This window comes from Eretmochelys imbricata, chromosome 1, assembly GCF_965152235.1.
Source record: "Eretmochelys imbricata isolate rEreImb1 chromosome 1, rEreImb1.hap1, whole genome shotgun sequence".
Classification (NCBI taxonomy): Eukaryota; Metazoa; Chordata; order Testudines; family Cheloniidae; genus Eretmochelys; species Eretmochelys imbricata.
Genome location: NC_135572.1, coordinates 335366849 through 335384736, shown reverse-complemented (window position 1 = coordinate 335384736; position 17888 = coordinate 335366849). Strand labels below are relative to the sequence as shown.

The 17888-nt window shown below is 43.2% G+C and overlaps 1 protein-coding gene across 5 annotated transcripts in view; it reads right to left on the bottom strand.

Moving 5' to 3' along the window:
• SLC26A5 (solute carrier family 26 member 5) overlaps positions 1-17888 on the bottom strand; it is a 43605-nt gene that overhangs the window by 8294 nt on the left and 17423 nt on the right. For 3 of the 5 annotated variants that reach the window (XM_077835808.1, XM_077835817.1, XM_077835843.1), the window contains 10 exons: positions 16855-16965; positions 16102-16286; positions 15308-15472; positions 13618-13770; positions 8985-9067; positions 8736-8883; positions 3955-4068; positions 3532-3609; positions 2705-2800; positions 873-979 (listed from right to left, as the gene is read on the bottom strand). In XM_077835808.1, the coding sequence (XP_077691934.1) occupies positions 873-979; positions 2705-2800; positions 3532-3609; positions 3955-4068; positions 8736-8883; positions 8985-9067; positions 13618-13770; positions 15308-15472; positions 16102-16286; positions 16855-16965 (1240 nt within the window). Of the gene's footprint in view, positions 1-872; positions 980-2704; positions 2801-3531; positions 3610-3954; positions 4069-8735; positions 8884-8984; positions 9068-13617; positions 13771-15307; positions 15473-16101; positions 16287-16854; positions 16966-17312; positions 17711-17888 lie in introns of those variants that run through there. The other 2 variants (XM_077835836.1, XM_077835826.1) reach the window with 2 other exon arrangements.

Genomic DNA, 17888 nt, shown 5'->3' with positions numbered 1-17888 from the left:
TCTGTACAGACTAATTAAAACACGCTTTGAGGAAGTTTACAGCAAGAACATAGTAGCGATGCCATGTGGTGATTAAGCCATGAATCAAACAAAGTCTGTTTTAATAAAAAGGGCATTTGGAAAATATCCGGCCTGTTTGATGACCACCAACTGATGGGCAAAAGCTGGGTGGGCCAACTGCTGCAACTGCCCAGCAAAAGCTACAGGGCCAAATTCTCTTCTGGTGTAAGTTGACACAGCTTCATTGACTACAATGGAGCTATGCCAGCTCACACCAGCAGAGAACGTGGGCCACAGTTTCAAAGAAGCATCCTGCTTCTCAGAGGGAAGAGCCTGATTCTGTAAGATGCTGAACACTCAGCTCCTAGAGAATTAACTGTATATTATGTGGGTTCAGAATTGACCTAACATTGGATTAGAATTGACCCAACATTGCCCCCACTGGGACATCTCCCATCAAATGCTAACACATGACAGTGACTTCTGCTTAATTGGGCCAGTCTTAGCATAAATTCCACTTAACAGTAATGCACTTGACAGGCATTAAACAAGTTTGAAATTCTGAGCTCTAGGGCTTTAATAAAAAATGATCAAATACAGATTAAAAATGAAAGAGAATCTGCATATTCCTGGAGTTTCATTTAGAACAGAATTTATAGACTTTACCTGCTGTCTTTTATGTACATTCTGTGGTTGAAGCAACAGAACTGGGCCCTGAATTGGGACACTGGGACACCCCCTGGATAACCCAATTAAGCAGATTCTACTGTACTCATGAAATGGGACTTCTGTTTATTTCATTCCCTTTTAAAAAGGGAACAAAAACTCACCACAAAGCCCTGATTCTGAGAAAGAGGAGAAAAAAGTCTGACCTTTGTGTTCTGTAAATAATGGTTATCATTGCAAACGCCACAGCAGTAAGCAAGCCATAGTCTAGTCCCAGGAGAGCAGAGGCCACAAAAGCTACAATCCAGATGGCCTAAACATCAAACAAAAGCTACATATTAAAATGCATCCAGTTTTTTTTTTGTTAACATGGCTCAGGCCCACATATATACACTACCACAGTTCAAGGGGAGATCACATTGTAACATTTCTCCTTGATATACTGCAAGGCAATACCCTCTGAGACAGATACGCTGGAGTGTTTTATAATTTGACATGTGAGTTGTAAAAAGAGCATTAACTGTAGAACATGTTTTACTATGTGTTAGAGATTCAACCTCCTATGAAGCTGGTCCTGTAAAGACAAACAGTGCAAGGGGAATTACAAGTAGCCTGATTGTATATTATCATTATATTGAGCAGAAGACTCACCATACATTGATTACACAGCAAAATACCAGTAGTGCTGATGTTTGGTATCATCCAACACACCTAGGGTTACCAAATTTGGCTGGATGAATTCCTGGAAGTTTCATCACATGACATTATCTTTAATTAAAGATGAATCTTTTATTCCAGGAGACTCTAGGACAATTCTGGAGGGTTAGCAACCCTAAACACACCCAGGTAGCAGAATGGGCACAAGAACTCAGTACAGGCATCTCAGTGAAGCCCTCAAGAGGTGATGAATTATGGTGCTATCTGAGTGGGAGGGAATCAGGAAAGTGCAGAGGGACTGGGGAGATTAAACAAGGCACAGCAGGCTTGCAGCTTGTTATGGAAAAAAGGGAGTTCCTGCTATTTGGAGGATGGTAGGGCCTGCGCCTCTACATACAGAGGCCCAGTGGCATGTTTGAGCCAGCAGGACCAGGGCTCAACAGTTTCTCAGGTCTCATGTGGCAGTGAAGGTCAGATGTGGTTCCATGGGTGAAGGCCTTGTCCAGGTGACTTCAGGAGTCTCAACCCCAGGGTTACTCCGTATATACAATAGTGGTTGCTACCCAGTCTTGCAGCCCCAGCTACTGCCCAGCAGGTAACCAGTGTCTGTGGGCATTTCTATGGTTCAAAAGGTCTTGCGCACATTTTCAACTCCCTCGATAGACAAGTGGGGCACTACCCCAGCAGCTGTTGCTGCAAGCCCCAACAGTGAACCAGGTAACAACTTAACCTGCTACCATGGAATCACAAAGAGTAAGTGATGCCTCTTCAGGGGGAGGGATAGCTCAGTGGTTTGAGCATTGGCCTGCTAAACCCAGGGTTGTGAGTTCAATCCTTGAGGGGGCCATTTGGGATCTGGGGCAAAAATTGGGGATTGGTCCTGCTTTGAGCAGCGGGTTGGACCAGATGACCTCCTGAGGTCCCTTCCAACCCTGATATTCTATGTTTATGTCACTCTTGGCCTGGGCCCACTGTCAGGCTAACCATTCCTTGGCAGTAAAGGAGGAGAGCACAAGGGGATTTGTTTTTCATGTTACTTAGGGACATCTGTAGGATCCAAAGGCTTTTGCACGTTCAGCCGACCTCTAGCATGTTTTCTATAACATTACTGAAAAACAGTCCTGCTTCCACCTGCAACCAAACTACTTTCAACACTAGCTGAGCAGGAATCTGCTGTTCACAACTATTGTCAGCAACAGGTCATTTTCCTAGCGTAGCTGGACCTTTGTACTGTAACTTCTTCATCTGATACAACAATACACTTATAATTGCCTGGAAAGCTTCCACTCTTTTGTAGATTCTTGGGGAATGTTGAACTGTTGCTTAAAAAAAAGTAGGAAAAAAAGGAATTAATTTACACTATGATAGCATTTTCACTTACCAGTTCGATCTTACTGGTTCTCCAGAAATGTGTTATATCTCCAAACTGTTTAAACATTCCTTTCAGATTCACCATTACGATCGCAGCTAGCACAGTCTAGGAACAAATTTTATGACATTTTTATTTTACCCTTGAAAACTATGTCACTCAGAAATAGCTTTCCAAGGCATCATTAAAATGGCCATGTTTATGCACTTTATACTATTGATGGGAACTAACCTGCAAGCCTGTTAAATGCACATTCCCTTTAAACCACAACTTTTCAGACTACACATTAAGATACTGTGCCTATTAAAGCTTTAGGGATTGCATATTATCTTGCATACATTACAACAGAAACATAGATACAATTATCCAAGAGAATAAAAGAAGCAAATACAGTATAAATTTGTGTGCTAATCATCACTTCCCTCCCCGCTGATCGATTTCAATAACCTCTTTCTCCCTTAACATCCCATTCAAGAATTCTTAGTTCCGTACACAGTGTACATATTTAGGGTGATCTTATTTTCATTTCTCAGAAGGAACAAAACTTCTAACATGGCTAGTATTAAACACAAGAGGAGTGCTCTGACTCCTTCGCTATACTCTGCTTTCTAAGTTAACTTAAAAAAACTCCAAAAGCCCACCAACCCAGGGCCCAATCCTGGAAGGCGTTGAGTGCCCTCCTCAGTCCCGTTGACCTCAGTGGGTGTTAAGGGCATTCAGCACTTTTTAGGATTGGGCCCTAAGATGTTAATTCATTTAGATACAGATTTTGTGATAGTTAAGCAAAGCTAGTTGACTTTTGCCCATACACACAATATCCAAAGGCAAAGTTCCCATACCTGAGGTAGTGGTTCAAAGAGGTAACCAATAGCCACAATGACTAACAGAACCATGATTGAGGACAGCGTACCTGCAATCTGAACAAAAAGGTACAAGAAATCACATTTCTGAAGAATAAAAACTGCTGAAGGCAACAAGACAGAATGCAAACGTTACTGGTTGGCCTGCATTGCGCTTTCTGAAATACTGGAGGTTCAGTGATTTTCTGATCCCTCATTCCAGCTCCATTAGTTTCATATTGATACATCCTCTGTGCTTCTACTTTGGCCTTGGCTAGACTACAATACCATGAGAAATGCTGTTCACTGTCTCTGGACCAACCAGAGGCCAGAAGACCTGGAAATCTCATCAAGCAACAGGCTCCAAAATCTGCAGTTCCAGAAAGTAAATATTCCCTGGCCTAAACATTTGGATAGACACACCTGAGTTTTCCCTCCAGTGCTCTCCTGAACAAGACTCCGAGACATTGAGCAAGTGATCGAGAAGGTTTGGAAGAAGGATCCTGCAGAATTACATATTCCCAAGGCAATAAGTTCCTGTTTCAGATGAGAAATCAAAAGAATCATGCAGAACAATTCTACAAATAGAGATGTCGGCTACTTCTACATATTACTTTAACAGCTGCTTCTAATTTACATAATTTCCAACAGGGCATTATCTCCTGTGCTAGCAGTGCACACACTAGTTGGCTCATATTGAATCATACATTAAACATAGTATTTGGTGGTGTGGAGGGACTGTTTCCCCGTCTTTCCACAGCAACGATTCATGGGTTGAATTCTGAAATGTAAAACACAGAATTATATAAAATTGTCCATTTTCAGGCTTAACTTGGGGTTAACTTTATGATTCTAGTATTCAAATTATATGCAACATCTTCCTCTACCCTAGTTAGTTTGCCCTGTTGTGTGTAGTTAAAAAAAACAGTTGTCATGTGTTATCCCAGAGATGGCTGCATTTCTGTGGTGGGTGAAGCAATTATTGTGTGTGTGTGTATAAATAATATTTGAAAAATAAAAGCAAATGTATATATAAGGCACACTGCTTCACCAGGGAGCTGTTAACATGACATACAAAACGTGAATAAGATTTATGGGGCTAGATCTTCCGCTGGTGTAAACGGATGTAGCTCCACAGAAGACAAAGGAACTGTGCCCAGTAACACCAGCCCAGAATTTGGGCCACGGTCTCTCTGGGTGAAAGAAGAAAACCATAAAACCACAAACTGATGGGCTTAATCATGCTCCCAAAGTCAGTAGTGAAACTCACATTGACTTCAATAGGTGCAGGACAAGGCCTACCATGGTGAAGGGCAAAGACCTGACCAAATACAGAAGCCTGGTATTGTGCTCTGGAGCGGTGGAATCCTAGTCCCACTGAAGTCAGTGGCAAAACTCCCACCGACTCAAATGGGGCCAGAATTTCACCTGGGGAACGGTCACAGTGAGACACAGGACACCTCTACTAACAGCACTCTCCTGCCAGTTCCAAAGATTTTACCGTAAGGAACTGACAGCAAGGGAGAGCAGACAGATGATAACCTGGGTGAGATTCTGTGCTGCGTCTCTAAGGGGCTCAGCACTGAACTTGCAGCTCAGGGGGAGATGATCCTAAAGCCTTGTCTCCACTACAAAGTTTGTTCAACAAAAAGCTGCCTTTTGTTGACAAAACAGTGGATGCGTACACACTGCAATGCGACTTTTGAAAGCAAAAAATGCCCTATTTTGGTGACAAAGTAAAACCACCTCAACGAGAGACATAAGGCTTTTTGCGCAAAATTTTTGTCCACAAAATAACAGTGAAGACACCACGCTTGATTTTATTGCTTTAACTGGCCTCTAGGAGGTTCCCACAATGCCAATCACGACTGCTCTGGTCAGCAGTTTGAACTCCACTTCTCTGCAGCCAGGTAAACCACCATCCGCCCCTCCCACTTCGAAGGCCCAGGAATTTCTGAAATTCCATTTCCTGCTGGCTGCGCGTGGAGAGGTCTCATCGCATCTTCCCAGGTGATCGCGGCACGTTATCGCAGCAAACGCTCTCCTGCTTGGACCACTGCGGAGCTGCTCAGTATATGGGAAGAGGAGGCTGTGCAGTCCCAGCTGTGCTTGAGCCATAGGAATTTTGATACCTCTCGGCAGATTTCTCAAGGACTGTGCAAAAAGGGCTATGGTTGGGACATGCTGCAGTGCAGAGCGAAGATAAAGGAGCTGAGGCAGGCGTACCATAAGGTGAGGGAGGTAAACCCTCGCTCTGGTGCTGCACCTAAGACCTGCCAGTTCTATAAGGAGCTGGATGCTATTCTTGGTGGCGACACCAACTCCATCGCCAAGAGCCCCTTGGATACTTCAGCGGGCCTGGAGGCACTGGAAAGAGGATCAAACCCGGAGGACAAAGTCATTGATGAAGAGGTGGAGTTAGACAATGATGTGGAGCTCCTGGCAGGATCAACCGGTGGGGCAGGAAGCCAGGAACTGTCCTCCACTCCAGAGGTGTCTAGCCAGCCTCAGCAGTTGCTCTCCAGCGAGCAAGAAGCAGGAGAGGAAAAGTGGCTGCGGTTTGTGTCATGTGAGGGTGGGTTCAGGGTACAGAAATGTGGGAGGCTGGCTGTGTTTTTGTGTGCTGGACATTTCCCTGTGTAGCTATTCATTACAGTGGAACAGGGCGTTGATGCATGCTGAGATCTCATGGGAATCCTCTAGCTAGATCTCCAGGAAAGTTTCCTGGAGGTACTCGGTAATCCTCTGCTGAAGATTCCTTGGCAGAGCGGCTTTGTTCCTTCCCCCATTGTAGGAAACTTTCCAGCATCATCTTTAATTTGTTTCCTACAAATTGAGGTAGCAGGCACTACCAATACATACACAGGCAGTTTCATCATTTGCTTACTGGAATGTAAGGCCTCAAATGTCACCATTGCTTCCTAGGAAAACTACATGTAACGTAACATAGCAGCACCAATCACAGAGCTATGCATTACTGGTTCTCATTTTCAAAGTGTTGCCTCAAAGACTTCCTGATTTGAATTGGCCCCCGACTAGACTCCTCTGATAGCTCTGGTATCTGGCTGCTCCAAATCAGCAGCCAAGCGGTCTGAGTCAACACTCCACCCCTGAGCAAACCTTTCACCCTTAGCTTCACAAACATTATGCAACGTACAACATGCAGCTATGACCATGGGTATTATTGCCCGCATTGAGGTCTAACCTGCCATAAAGGCATCGCCAGCAGCCCTCTAATCTGCCAAAGGCACATTCCACTGTCATCCGGCACCTACTCAGCATGTTGCTGAACTGCTCCTTACTGCTATCCAGGTTTCCTGTGTAAGGTTTCATGAGCTACAACTGTAAGGGGTACATCGGGTCTTCCAGGATCACTATGGGCATTTCAACATCCTCCACTGGTCTGGAAAGAAAGTCCCCATTTGTAGCTTTCTATACAGGCCGGTGTTCCTGAAGATGCGTGTCACGCACCTTCCCAGACCACCCCACGTTGATGTCAGTGAAATGCCCATGCTGATCCACAAACGCCTCCAACACCATGGAGAAGCACCCCTTCCTATTGATGTACTCTGTCACAAGGTGGTTTGGGGCCAAATTGGAATGTGTGTGACATCTATCACCCCTCCACAGTTAGGGACGCCCATTTCTGCCAAAACGTTTACTATTTCATGCACATTTCCAAGAGTCATGGTCCTTCATAGCAGGATGCAATTAATTGCCCTGCATGCTTGCATTATTGCAGGCCCAACGGTAGATTTCCTGACTCCAAATTGATTCGTGACTGACTGGTAGTAGCCTGGAGTTGCCATCTTCCACACAGCAATTGCCACATGGTTCTCTACCAATAGGGCAACTCTCATTCTGTTGTCCTTGCGCTGCAGTGCTGGGGCGAGCTCCGCACACAGTTTCAAGAAGATGGCTTTCGGCATCCGAAAATTCTGTAGCCACTGCTCATCATCTTCCACTTGCATGACGATACGATCCCACCATTCAGTGCTTGTTTCCTGAGCCCCAAAGTGACAGTCTACCCTCTGCAACTGTTCTGTGAATGCCAAAAGCAATCTAAAAAGTTGCTCCTATCCAGATCACACAGCATGTCAGGCAACTGGGAGTCTTCTTCAGTTAGGAACGTTGTGATTAACTGCACTGCCATCCATGATGTGTTCATGACAGTGAGAGATCTATCCCTTCTTACAAAGATGCTGGTGTGCACAGCAAAGGGCTGTTGAAAAATGCCACGAAAGAAAGGCAGAAGCCCATGGAATGCTGGGACAGAAAGCAATGCATCACGGGACACTGAGCCTGGTCCCAAGATGTGCCATGATCCGCTCTGCCTTCCCACAAGATCTAGCAGCAGAAGGTGTTGAGCTAGACTGTGGGATAGGTATCCACGCTGCACTGCTCATACTGTTGATGCTAGGACCCCAAGTGTGGACACGCTCTGCTGACAGAGGGAGTGAGTGTGAATATGCAATACCAATTTTTATTATAGCACTTTTTGAGTGTCAACATAACTTTTGTAGACAAAACTCTGTAGTGTAGACAAGGCTTAAAGCAGCTTAAAGCCACCCTGTGCTCTCCTAATCCTGGGATTTTCTATGGCTGGAGAGACCCCAGTGTAATTTAGACAGCCCTGGGGACTTAAGTTACAGCAACCTCCCTGGGCTACTGTCTGGGGCTCAGCACTGCCCAGAAATTATGCAGTGCTGTGGCCCTGTCCCCGACACATCCCTCTCATTCCCACAGCATGTGAGGCGGGCCTCAGACGATGACCTTACACTGTTGTCTTCTAGAGGGCCTGTACTAGGGACTGGGGCTTTTAGGGTCCCTTTATGCCACTTTGACCCAATTACCAAGCATACAGAGGCTGGAGTCAGAGGGATGATCTTATCCCCGTCAATGAGACATATGGCTCAGAAGGGATTACAGAACAAAGGACAGATGTTAGCCACATTAGTAATGCACTACTGAAAAGTGCTTCAGACGCTACAGTGACAAGCACAATATAAGAACCTATGCAGAATAGAACAGAACATGAGAGGTGATTTTTCAGATAACTGGGTAATAGATCATTAAAGGCTTGATCTAATGTCCGCTGAATTAAGTGTAACGACTACCACTGACTGACGCTGGCATTAGATCAGGTTCTTGGGGTTTACATTTTCATAGGCCAACATATAAAAAAAAATCCAAAGCTAGGTTACCTGATTTCCATCAATAGTGTAGCCATGTTTAAGTGCAAAGATTTTGGCCATTGATACAGCCATGGAAAAGCCAACAATTGCTATTGCTAATGCGTCTACAAACACTGCTGAGAGGAGATTTATATCAGGTACTTTTGGAGCAAGTAATCTAGAAGATGAAATGATAAAGAGTTACTATAACAATATACCCGCCACATTGAAAAAAAGAGTATAGCTTGAATAAGGATATACTCCATTCACTGTCCTTACCCTTTAGGGATATCCCCAACAATATCCACTTCATATGTGTTGGACAGATTCATTCCAGCTGAAACTCCAGTACCTACTATTACCTAAAAGCACATATGTAAACTGGTTTAGAAGGGTACGAATTATTTAGGGCGCATGCACCCATTTGAAAAAAGTGCTGAAAAGAGAAAGAGAGGGCGCAATTTGAGGGGAAAACCTTGGTTAGAACCAATGCTAAGAATGGACATTAAGTGGATGTGATGGAAATTATTAGTCAATTAGCTTCTGGAAACACAGTCTCACATCTCTCAGTCGGACTGCCACTGCTTACGCAAACCCTGGACATTGCTCATGAACCCTAACATGCTAAAGAAAAAAAATATCCAAGTGTACACTAACAAGATACATACTAATACTAGCACTTATCATACAACTCAAAGCACTTTCTAAAAAGGTAGCCAAGCAGTATTACCCCCATTTTACAAATAAGGGCCTCAACGTTAAACACAAGACTGTCCCTGAGATGTGAAACAACCTAACGAAAGAAAGTGGCTGGAACCAGTCCCATATGGGATTATCAGTCAAAAAGGGCAAGGCCTGATGGGTCCTCTTCCATAAAATGGATTGATTTCAGTGCTTTGGTCCAGATGGAAATGGTGTTTTGAACTATTAATGTAGAACAACATAGTGTTTTTTTGTAAATCAAGACAGTGAGGGTGTGACGGGATCCCCGGGGTGCTGTCTGGGACTGTGGGACCGCTGTGCCCCCTTAACTCTCCAGCCTGGGCTGTCTCTCACACTGCCTTGCTCGTGTCAAGCAGCAAACCCCTCCAAGCACTGTTATCACTCAGCACAACCGCATGTGGAGCCCCACGCCCAGCTAGATTGCATGAATGCTCCCAGAGCCACTCATCAATCACATAGAGAAAGGCACCAGCCAAATCCCTACAGCTCCAGCCTTGTACCTCAGGAATATACCGTCTTGCACTGCTCAAGATGAGCAGTTATTAATTGGTTCACCACTTCATCAATGGAAAGTGGATATATCACCAGCCTTTGAAAACCTGAGCAGATTTACCAAACACTTCAGGCAAACTCACTGGTAAAGATAAACAGGATAAAAGCCAAGTTTACGGATTACAAAAGATAGACTTTAAGTGATTATAAGTATTAGGCAAAAAGTTAGAGTGGTTACCAAAAATAAAATAAAACATAAGCACGCAGTCTAAACTCTCAACACTATGAGACTGGGTATCATAGAGGGCTTGTCTACACTGGCGCTTTACAGCGCTGCAACTTTCTCGCTCAGGGGTGTGAAAAAACACCCCCGAGTGCAGCAAGTTTCAGTGCTGTAAAGCGCCAGTGTAGACATTGCGCCAACGCTGGTAGCTATGCTCCTTGAGGAGGCGGTTTTTTTAGAGCCCTGGGAGAGAGCTCTGCCGCGACTACACAAGCCATGTTAAAGCACGGCCACAGCAGCGCTTTAACATTGCCAGTGTAGACTAGCCCTTAGATTAAGCAGTTTCTCTCACCCCACTGAATATTGCAGGTCATGGTACACAGGTTTCACCCTTGAAACCTGGGCCAGTCTACTCTGTTGGTCTTCAGTCTTCTGAGCATTCTTGTTGCTTGCAGCGTAGGTGGGGGGAGGAGAAAAGGCCAAGCATGTGGCCACTGTGTTCTGTTTTATACCCTTAGTCCATGTGCTTGGAGAACAAGTCCAGGCATGTCTGGTGAGCATTGCTGAGTCACAAAGTGAAGCAATACCTCAGTGTGTCTTCTGTGAGTGAGTCATTGACTTGTAACTCCTCTGCTGGACGATGACTGGTAACGTCTATTCAGCACCCACCCGGGCATTGGTTACCTCCCCTTGTCAAGGTCAAATCCAAGACTTCATTGCAAATCTACATGGTCAAAATTACCCTTCTGATGACAGTCTAACGTTCAACTCCTACTAACTCTAGGAAGGGTTTGTTCTATATTGTTCATACATTGCTGCCTTCGGAATCCCAAGAGATACTTTTATGCAAGAGTCCTAGAAGTATTAACTCAATAAGGTACTATAGAAATTACTCTCAATTAGGGCTGTCGATTAATTGCAGTTAACTCATGCGATTAACTCAAAAAAATTAATCGTGATTAATCGCAGGTTTAAACAATAGAAATTTATTAAATATTTTGGATGTTTTTCCTACACTTTCAAATATATTGATTTCAATTACAACAGAGAATACAAAGTGTACAATGCTCATTTTATATTATTTTTATTACAAATATTTGCACTGTAAAAGTGATAAACAAAAGAAATAGTATTATTCAATTTACCTCATACAAGTACCATGATGCAATCTCTTTATCATGACAGCACAACTTACAAATGTAGATTTTTTTTTGGTTACATAACTGCACTTAAAAACAAAACAATATAAAACATTAGAGCAGGGATGGGCAAACTTTTTGGCCCGAGGGCCACATCGGGGTTCCAAAACTGTATAGAGGGCCGGGTAGGAACGCTGTGCCTCCCCAAACAGCCTGGCCCACTCCCACTTCCTACCCCCTGACTGCCCCCCTCAGAACCCCCGACCCATCCAATCCCCTCTGCTCCTTGTCCCCTGACCACCACCTCCCGGGACTCCCGCCCTAATTGCCCCCCGGGATCCCACCCCCTACCCACCCATCCCTGTCCCCTGACTGCCCCAACCCCTATCCACACCCCTGCCCCCTGACAGCCCCCCCCCCAGGACTCCCATGTCTATCCAACTGCCCCTTGTTCCCCATCCCCTGACCCCCCCAGAAACTCCGCCCCATCCAACCACCCCCTCCCCTAACCGCCCCCCCCCCCGGGACCCCGTCCTCTATCCAACTGCCCCTTGCTCCCTGTCCCCTGAGTGCCCCGACCCCTATCCACACCTCCACTCCCTGACAGCTCCCCCAGGACCCCCGCCCAGTCCAACCGCCCCACTCCTTGACTGCCCCCCAGGACTCCCTGCCCCTTATCCAACCCCCCTGCTCCCCGCCCCCTTACCATGCCGCTCAGAGCAGCAGGAGCTCACAGTCACGCTGCCCACCGGGAGCGGCGGGCCAGAGCGCGGTTGGTGCGGTGCGCTGAGGCTGCAGGGGAAGGAGGGACAGGGCTGAGGGCTAGCCTCCCCGACTGGTAGCTCAGGGGCCAGGCCGGACAGCCCTCAGGACCGTAATTTGGCCACCTCTGCTTTAAAGCCTACAAGTCCACTCAGTCCTAATTCTTGTTCAGCCAATTGCTCAGACAAAAACAAGTCTGTTTACATTTGCAGGAGATAATGCTGCCCGCTTTTTATTTACAATGTCATCAGAAAGTGAGAACAGACGTTCGCTTGTGATTTTTGTAGCCGGCATTGCAAGGTATTTACATGTCAGATATGCTAAACATTCATATGCCCCTTCATGCTTCAACCACCATTCCAGAGGACATGCTTCCATGTGTTAATTCAATTTGTGACAGAACTCCTTGGGGGAAGAATTGTATGTCTCCTGCGCTGGGTTTTACCCACATTCTACCATATATTTCATGTTATAGCAGTCTCAGATGATGACACAGTATGTTGTTCGTTTTAAGAATGCTTCTATGGCAGATTTGACAAAATGCAAAGAAGGTACCAAGGTGAGATTTCTAAAGGTAACTACAGCACTCGACCAGAGGTTTAAGAATCTGAAGTGCCTTCCAAAATCTGAGAAGGACGGGGTGTGGAGCATGCTTTCAGAAGTCTTAAAAGAGCAACACTCTGATGAGGAAATTACAGAACCCGAACCACCAAAAAAAGAAAAATTAACCTTCTGCCAGTGGCATCTGACTCCGATGATAAAAATGAACATGTGTTGGTCTGCATGGTTTTGGACAGTTATCGAGCAGAACCCATCATTGGCATGGATGCATGTCCTCTGAAATGGTGGTGGAAGTATGAAGGGACATATGAATCTTTAGTGCATCTGGCACGTAAATATCTTGCAACGCCATCTACAACAGTGCCATGCGAATACCTGTTCTCACTTTCAGGTGACATTGTAAACAAGAAGTGGGCAGCATTATCTCCTGCAAATGTAAACAAACTTGCTCATCTGAGCGATTGGCTAAACAAGAAGTAGGACTGAGTGGACTTGTAGATTCTAATATTTTACATTTTGTTTTGTTTTTCAATGCAGTTTTTTGTACATAATTCTACATTTGTAAGTTCAACTTTCATGATAAAGAGATTGCACTACAGTACTTGTATTAAGTGAATTGAAAAATACTATTTTTATTTTTACAGTGCAAATATTTATAATAAAAATACATATAAAGTGAGCACTGTACACTTTGTATTCTGTGTTGTAATTGAAATAAATATATTTGAAAATGTGGAGAACATCCAAAATATTAATATAAATGGTATTCTATTATTATCAGCACAATTAATAGAGATTAATTTTTTTAATCACTTGACAGTCCCATTCTCAATACCTATAGGATTTAATAAAGAATGAAATATTTTCTATAGGCTTTTGAGAACCATCCTATAGAATGTATAGGAGGGATATACGTCACTATTAAATTTTACAGGACTTTTCCATGTATGCGTCACAGGTGAAATATTCTGTGTACATGCACAAAATATACAACTATTCACAACTGACTTACCACAATGATCTCCATAGGAATAGGAACTGGCAGTTTCTTCTTAAACCGGTCATTAATTTCTTTCCCACTCAGCAGCAAAACAATGCATGTTAATCCAACAACTAAGGTTGCAATGTTGGTTTTTGTGATATTTGAAAGTACAGCAATTAAACTCTGCAACATAATAAAATTCTGATAGTTATTCCATGATGATTTTATTTGTCCAAAGATATTTGTATTCAGTTGCTTAATAGTCTCTGTCCAGTAAGCTGCCCCGGGAAGCCAAGATGTGTGTTGCTATCTGGGTTTTTGCTTATCTCCAGAGTATGAAAGCACCTCACAAACTGTAGAGAAAATACATACGATTTCCTCCACCTAGACTTTTTACTCCTAACAGTAAATATCTGAGTAAGGAGAATACGTTATTAGAGCAACTACTGGCCCAAAAACACAGGACATATTAAGCTGCTTTTGTGGCATTAATGTACATCTTTTTATGGCCAAAAGATGCAATACTAGAGTTTGTCAAGAATTGGGCACAAAATTTGAACAAAAGTCTTTTTCAGAGGGAAAAAATAAGTCTAAACACCGAGTTAAACCATACTTCAATAGTCTCAAGCAGTCTTTAGCAAGTCAAATCTGTTTAAAGCTGCATAAACAGTTTTAAAGCTGCTGGACACAACCAGCGAGGGTATCGTGGCAATGGATTATTTTTGGCTGGGTGACAGTAATCTTCCATATCGGCTGTTAAACTGACCAAAAAACCTAAAAGTTCTTTAAGTTAAAAACGTCTTAAAAAGAAACATTGCCCTGTAGCGTTAATAGAAGCAGTTACAAAAAGAAACCCACTAGGAACACAAATCCAAAGCCTTGCTGCAGACAGCTATGTAATTATAAAAGGGGATACACTATGACGGTTACACAGCATGCTTGGAAAATATTATCCTTTTTCCTCCTAACTGCTTCAAGTGCTAATTCACCACTGGCTTTTTGATAGGTCACCTAAGCATCAAAGCTGAAAAGTTATCAGTGTCGTATCCCCAGTTTCTGGAAGGCTGGTTACGTTTACACAAATGGATAATTAAATCTATCTTAGGTTTTCTATAGCTCATTATACCATTGTAGTTTTTAAGTGCTGCAACTTTTCTACTGGTGTGCCATTAACCAGTCCAAAGGATTGGGTCTCCTAAGAGATCAGAGGCTTCCAATATTCCTCTGCTCAGACTTCCTTGCTCTGGTCTTAAAGGCAGATACTGAATTACAGCAAAAACTGGTTTTCCAAAACTAGTGGGAGAGAGAGATTCTAATATATTTCAACTATCTGCCTGTTTATGAGAACAGACAAAGGGGCGACATGATGTGCAATGTGCACACAGAAACACAGCTGATAAAGGGACATGCTCATTTAGACTTACAATTTATAACGCAGTGCACATAATATCTGATTTTTCAAAGCTCAGCTGTGTAGATCCATACACAATGGCTTAGCATACATTTAAAGTTACAATAATTAAATCAGAGCTTTTGAATATTTTCGAAACTGGAGTGCGGCGTCAGAGACATGTGGAGATTGGAAAAGCAGCTCAGGCTATATTGTTCATGTGTAGTACATGGGTAGTAGAAAATGGGAAACGACTGCCTGGGAAGGAGTACTGCAGAAAGGAATCTGGGGTCATATGCTTTTAAGATAGTTACTTACTTACTTACTTACATATACAACTGAAAGGGCTCCACTGTAGCGCTTCGTCTTGATTCCAAGCAGATACTTTAACTGGGAGGTAAAGACATGAACTGCCGCGGCAGTAGTGAACCCTCGTACCAGTGGCTCCGTTAGATAGATGGCTACAAAACCAAACCGAAGGAGACCTAAAGACAACTATTGAAGAACAATAGGGTCAAATTATGCAACTTACCAGTGCACTCAATTGTAACATAAAAGTCAGCGCTGTAAAGAACAGAGCAGACCAGATTCCTGCCAACCCTGACATCAAGCAAACCAGAGACAGTCCAAGCAAATCTAGGCTTTCCTTCAGAACCAATTCTACTTCCCCCTTTCTGCAGGAATAAAGTTTCAGTGAGCAACCTTCTCACTGACCCAGGCCAGTCTGAGGGGGTTCAGTGCCATCAGTGCTAGGATGGAGTCGGGGTATAGGTCACACATATATAGACCTAGTATCCTATGGTTTATGGAAGGCTTTAAAGGAATAGTGAAAAGAGGTTTCCTGTCAGACCGGAGGTGGTAGTGGTGAAGGAGGAAAAGGATCTCTCTGATGTGCCTCAGCCAAAGCTGAGATGTCTGGAGAAATTCCCTGTTTCCAAGTTCTCCCTTAATCTTAGGTACATAGTTAGCATGATGCAGCTCATATCCCCCAGAACTGTGTTGGGGCATGAGCACTAGCATTTTACTGTAGGGTTTGGGCAGGCTCCATAACCTGGGACCCCCTATCACTGCAAGTTTGAGAGAATTGCCTGAACTTGCCCTACAGCAAGCTACAAGCATATTACCTGTATGATCCCTGAAAGCAAGGTGACGGCCACAGCTACCTTTACCCTCATGGCATCTCTGGCTTTATAGTTTTCAAGGAGATCAGTGCTATTGGTGGAATTAGATTCCATAATATTAAACATTTCATCAGGAGCTTCTCTGACAGCCACTCCACCAATCATCAGACTGATCACCGCAAACGTGCCTCAAATAAAAGACAGAGGAAAAATAGGTGCAAATTCTGCATGTCAGTTAGGACAAACTTACTTGCTTGTTAACTAGGGTTCCTTATACAATGGATTATCTCATGTTTTTACACTTTTGTGGAATTAAACATTTATCTCCAAACTATTTCAGAGTTTTCAATCTACAAAGTTGCATTTTTAGTAATGAAATTTGCCCTTATACTCAGGACCAATACAGTGGTTTATACATTGAATAAACACTCCTGTGGCAGGTAAATATAATTATTTTACAGATGCAGAGAAATTAAATAAATTTGTCCAAGACCACATAGCTAGTTGGCAGCAAAGCTGGACTTCCTGGTTTTCATGCTCATGTCTACTCCACTAGCTACTGTTGCTTCTATTCCTTCTTAAATATATTAGATAAGATGACAGCAAACACAGCCTGCTGGCCTTTGAGACTATGGAAAGTACCTAAGAATTTCAAGTTTAATGAAGAAAAATAATCAGAAAGTTTGTCCTATTTATTTATTTTTACAAAGTATTATTTGAAAAGAAAACACTTCAATTGTACATAAAGAAAGATACCTATTGATATGTGTCTAGAGGTCCCAAAAAAGGTATATAGAAAAACAGGATAAAATGAAGAATATAGGCCAAATACCGGGGGAACAGCTGCCAGCAAAGCGTAGGCTAATCCTAGAAAACAAGATCAGGGAGAAAGGGAGCCACGTTAGGAAAAAACAGAAAGGGTCTGTTTCAAGATAAAAACCACATCATCCCCTTAATGATATAAGAACTATTAAACACATGTAGCAAACACTTCATTTCACATATCCAAAGAGACATGAGGAAAGAACATTCTTCAACTGCACATTTAAATTTAGGGCCTGATCCCGCAACGCAGAGTGATCCTATTGAGGAAACAAGAAGCCTGCAATGACAGGCTTTGGGGGGTGCATGTATTTTTTAATGGACCATACCTTCAATCATCACTCCCCCAAGAAGCTTCGCAGAATAATAAAAGACAAAAGACTAGGACTTACCCGCTGAAGCATCCCACATTTGCTTTCCTTCCTTTGCGAAATGTGTGTGCCAGTCTTTACTGATTTACACTCAAACCACCACACTGGAATCATTGGTGTTGCACACTGGTGCAAGTCAACACAAATTTGGCTCAAATGTAGAATACAAGGGAAGGACCAAGCTGTAATCTCTTGACCTTATCACTGCCACTAGTAAATGAAGTAAAAGAACAGAAGCTTCTATTCTGTTGGTAAAGGAAAAGATCAGGAGTGTTCCTAGGAGCACTTGTAAATGCCAAAAGATAGAATCATATTTTTAAAAAAAAGGAAGCCACAAAATGAAGAGCAAAGTTCACTGTTGCTCACCTATAAACCATGAGGCAGTGACTACTATGAGATAAGGCTGCTGCAGTTTGTGTTTCCAACACATAACAGACATGTAATACCTTTGGCTAGAATATCTGAATGCTTTGTGCAGCTAGTGTCTCCTTTGAAGTATTTTGAATGTTTATCATTAAATGTAAGTAAAGCTACAGATTTTATTTGATATGCTAAAAATAAAAAGGCTGTACCCAATGTAAAAATCCTTAAGCTAAA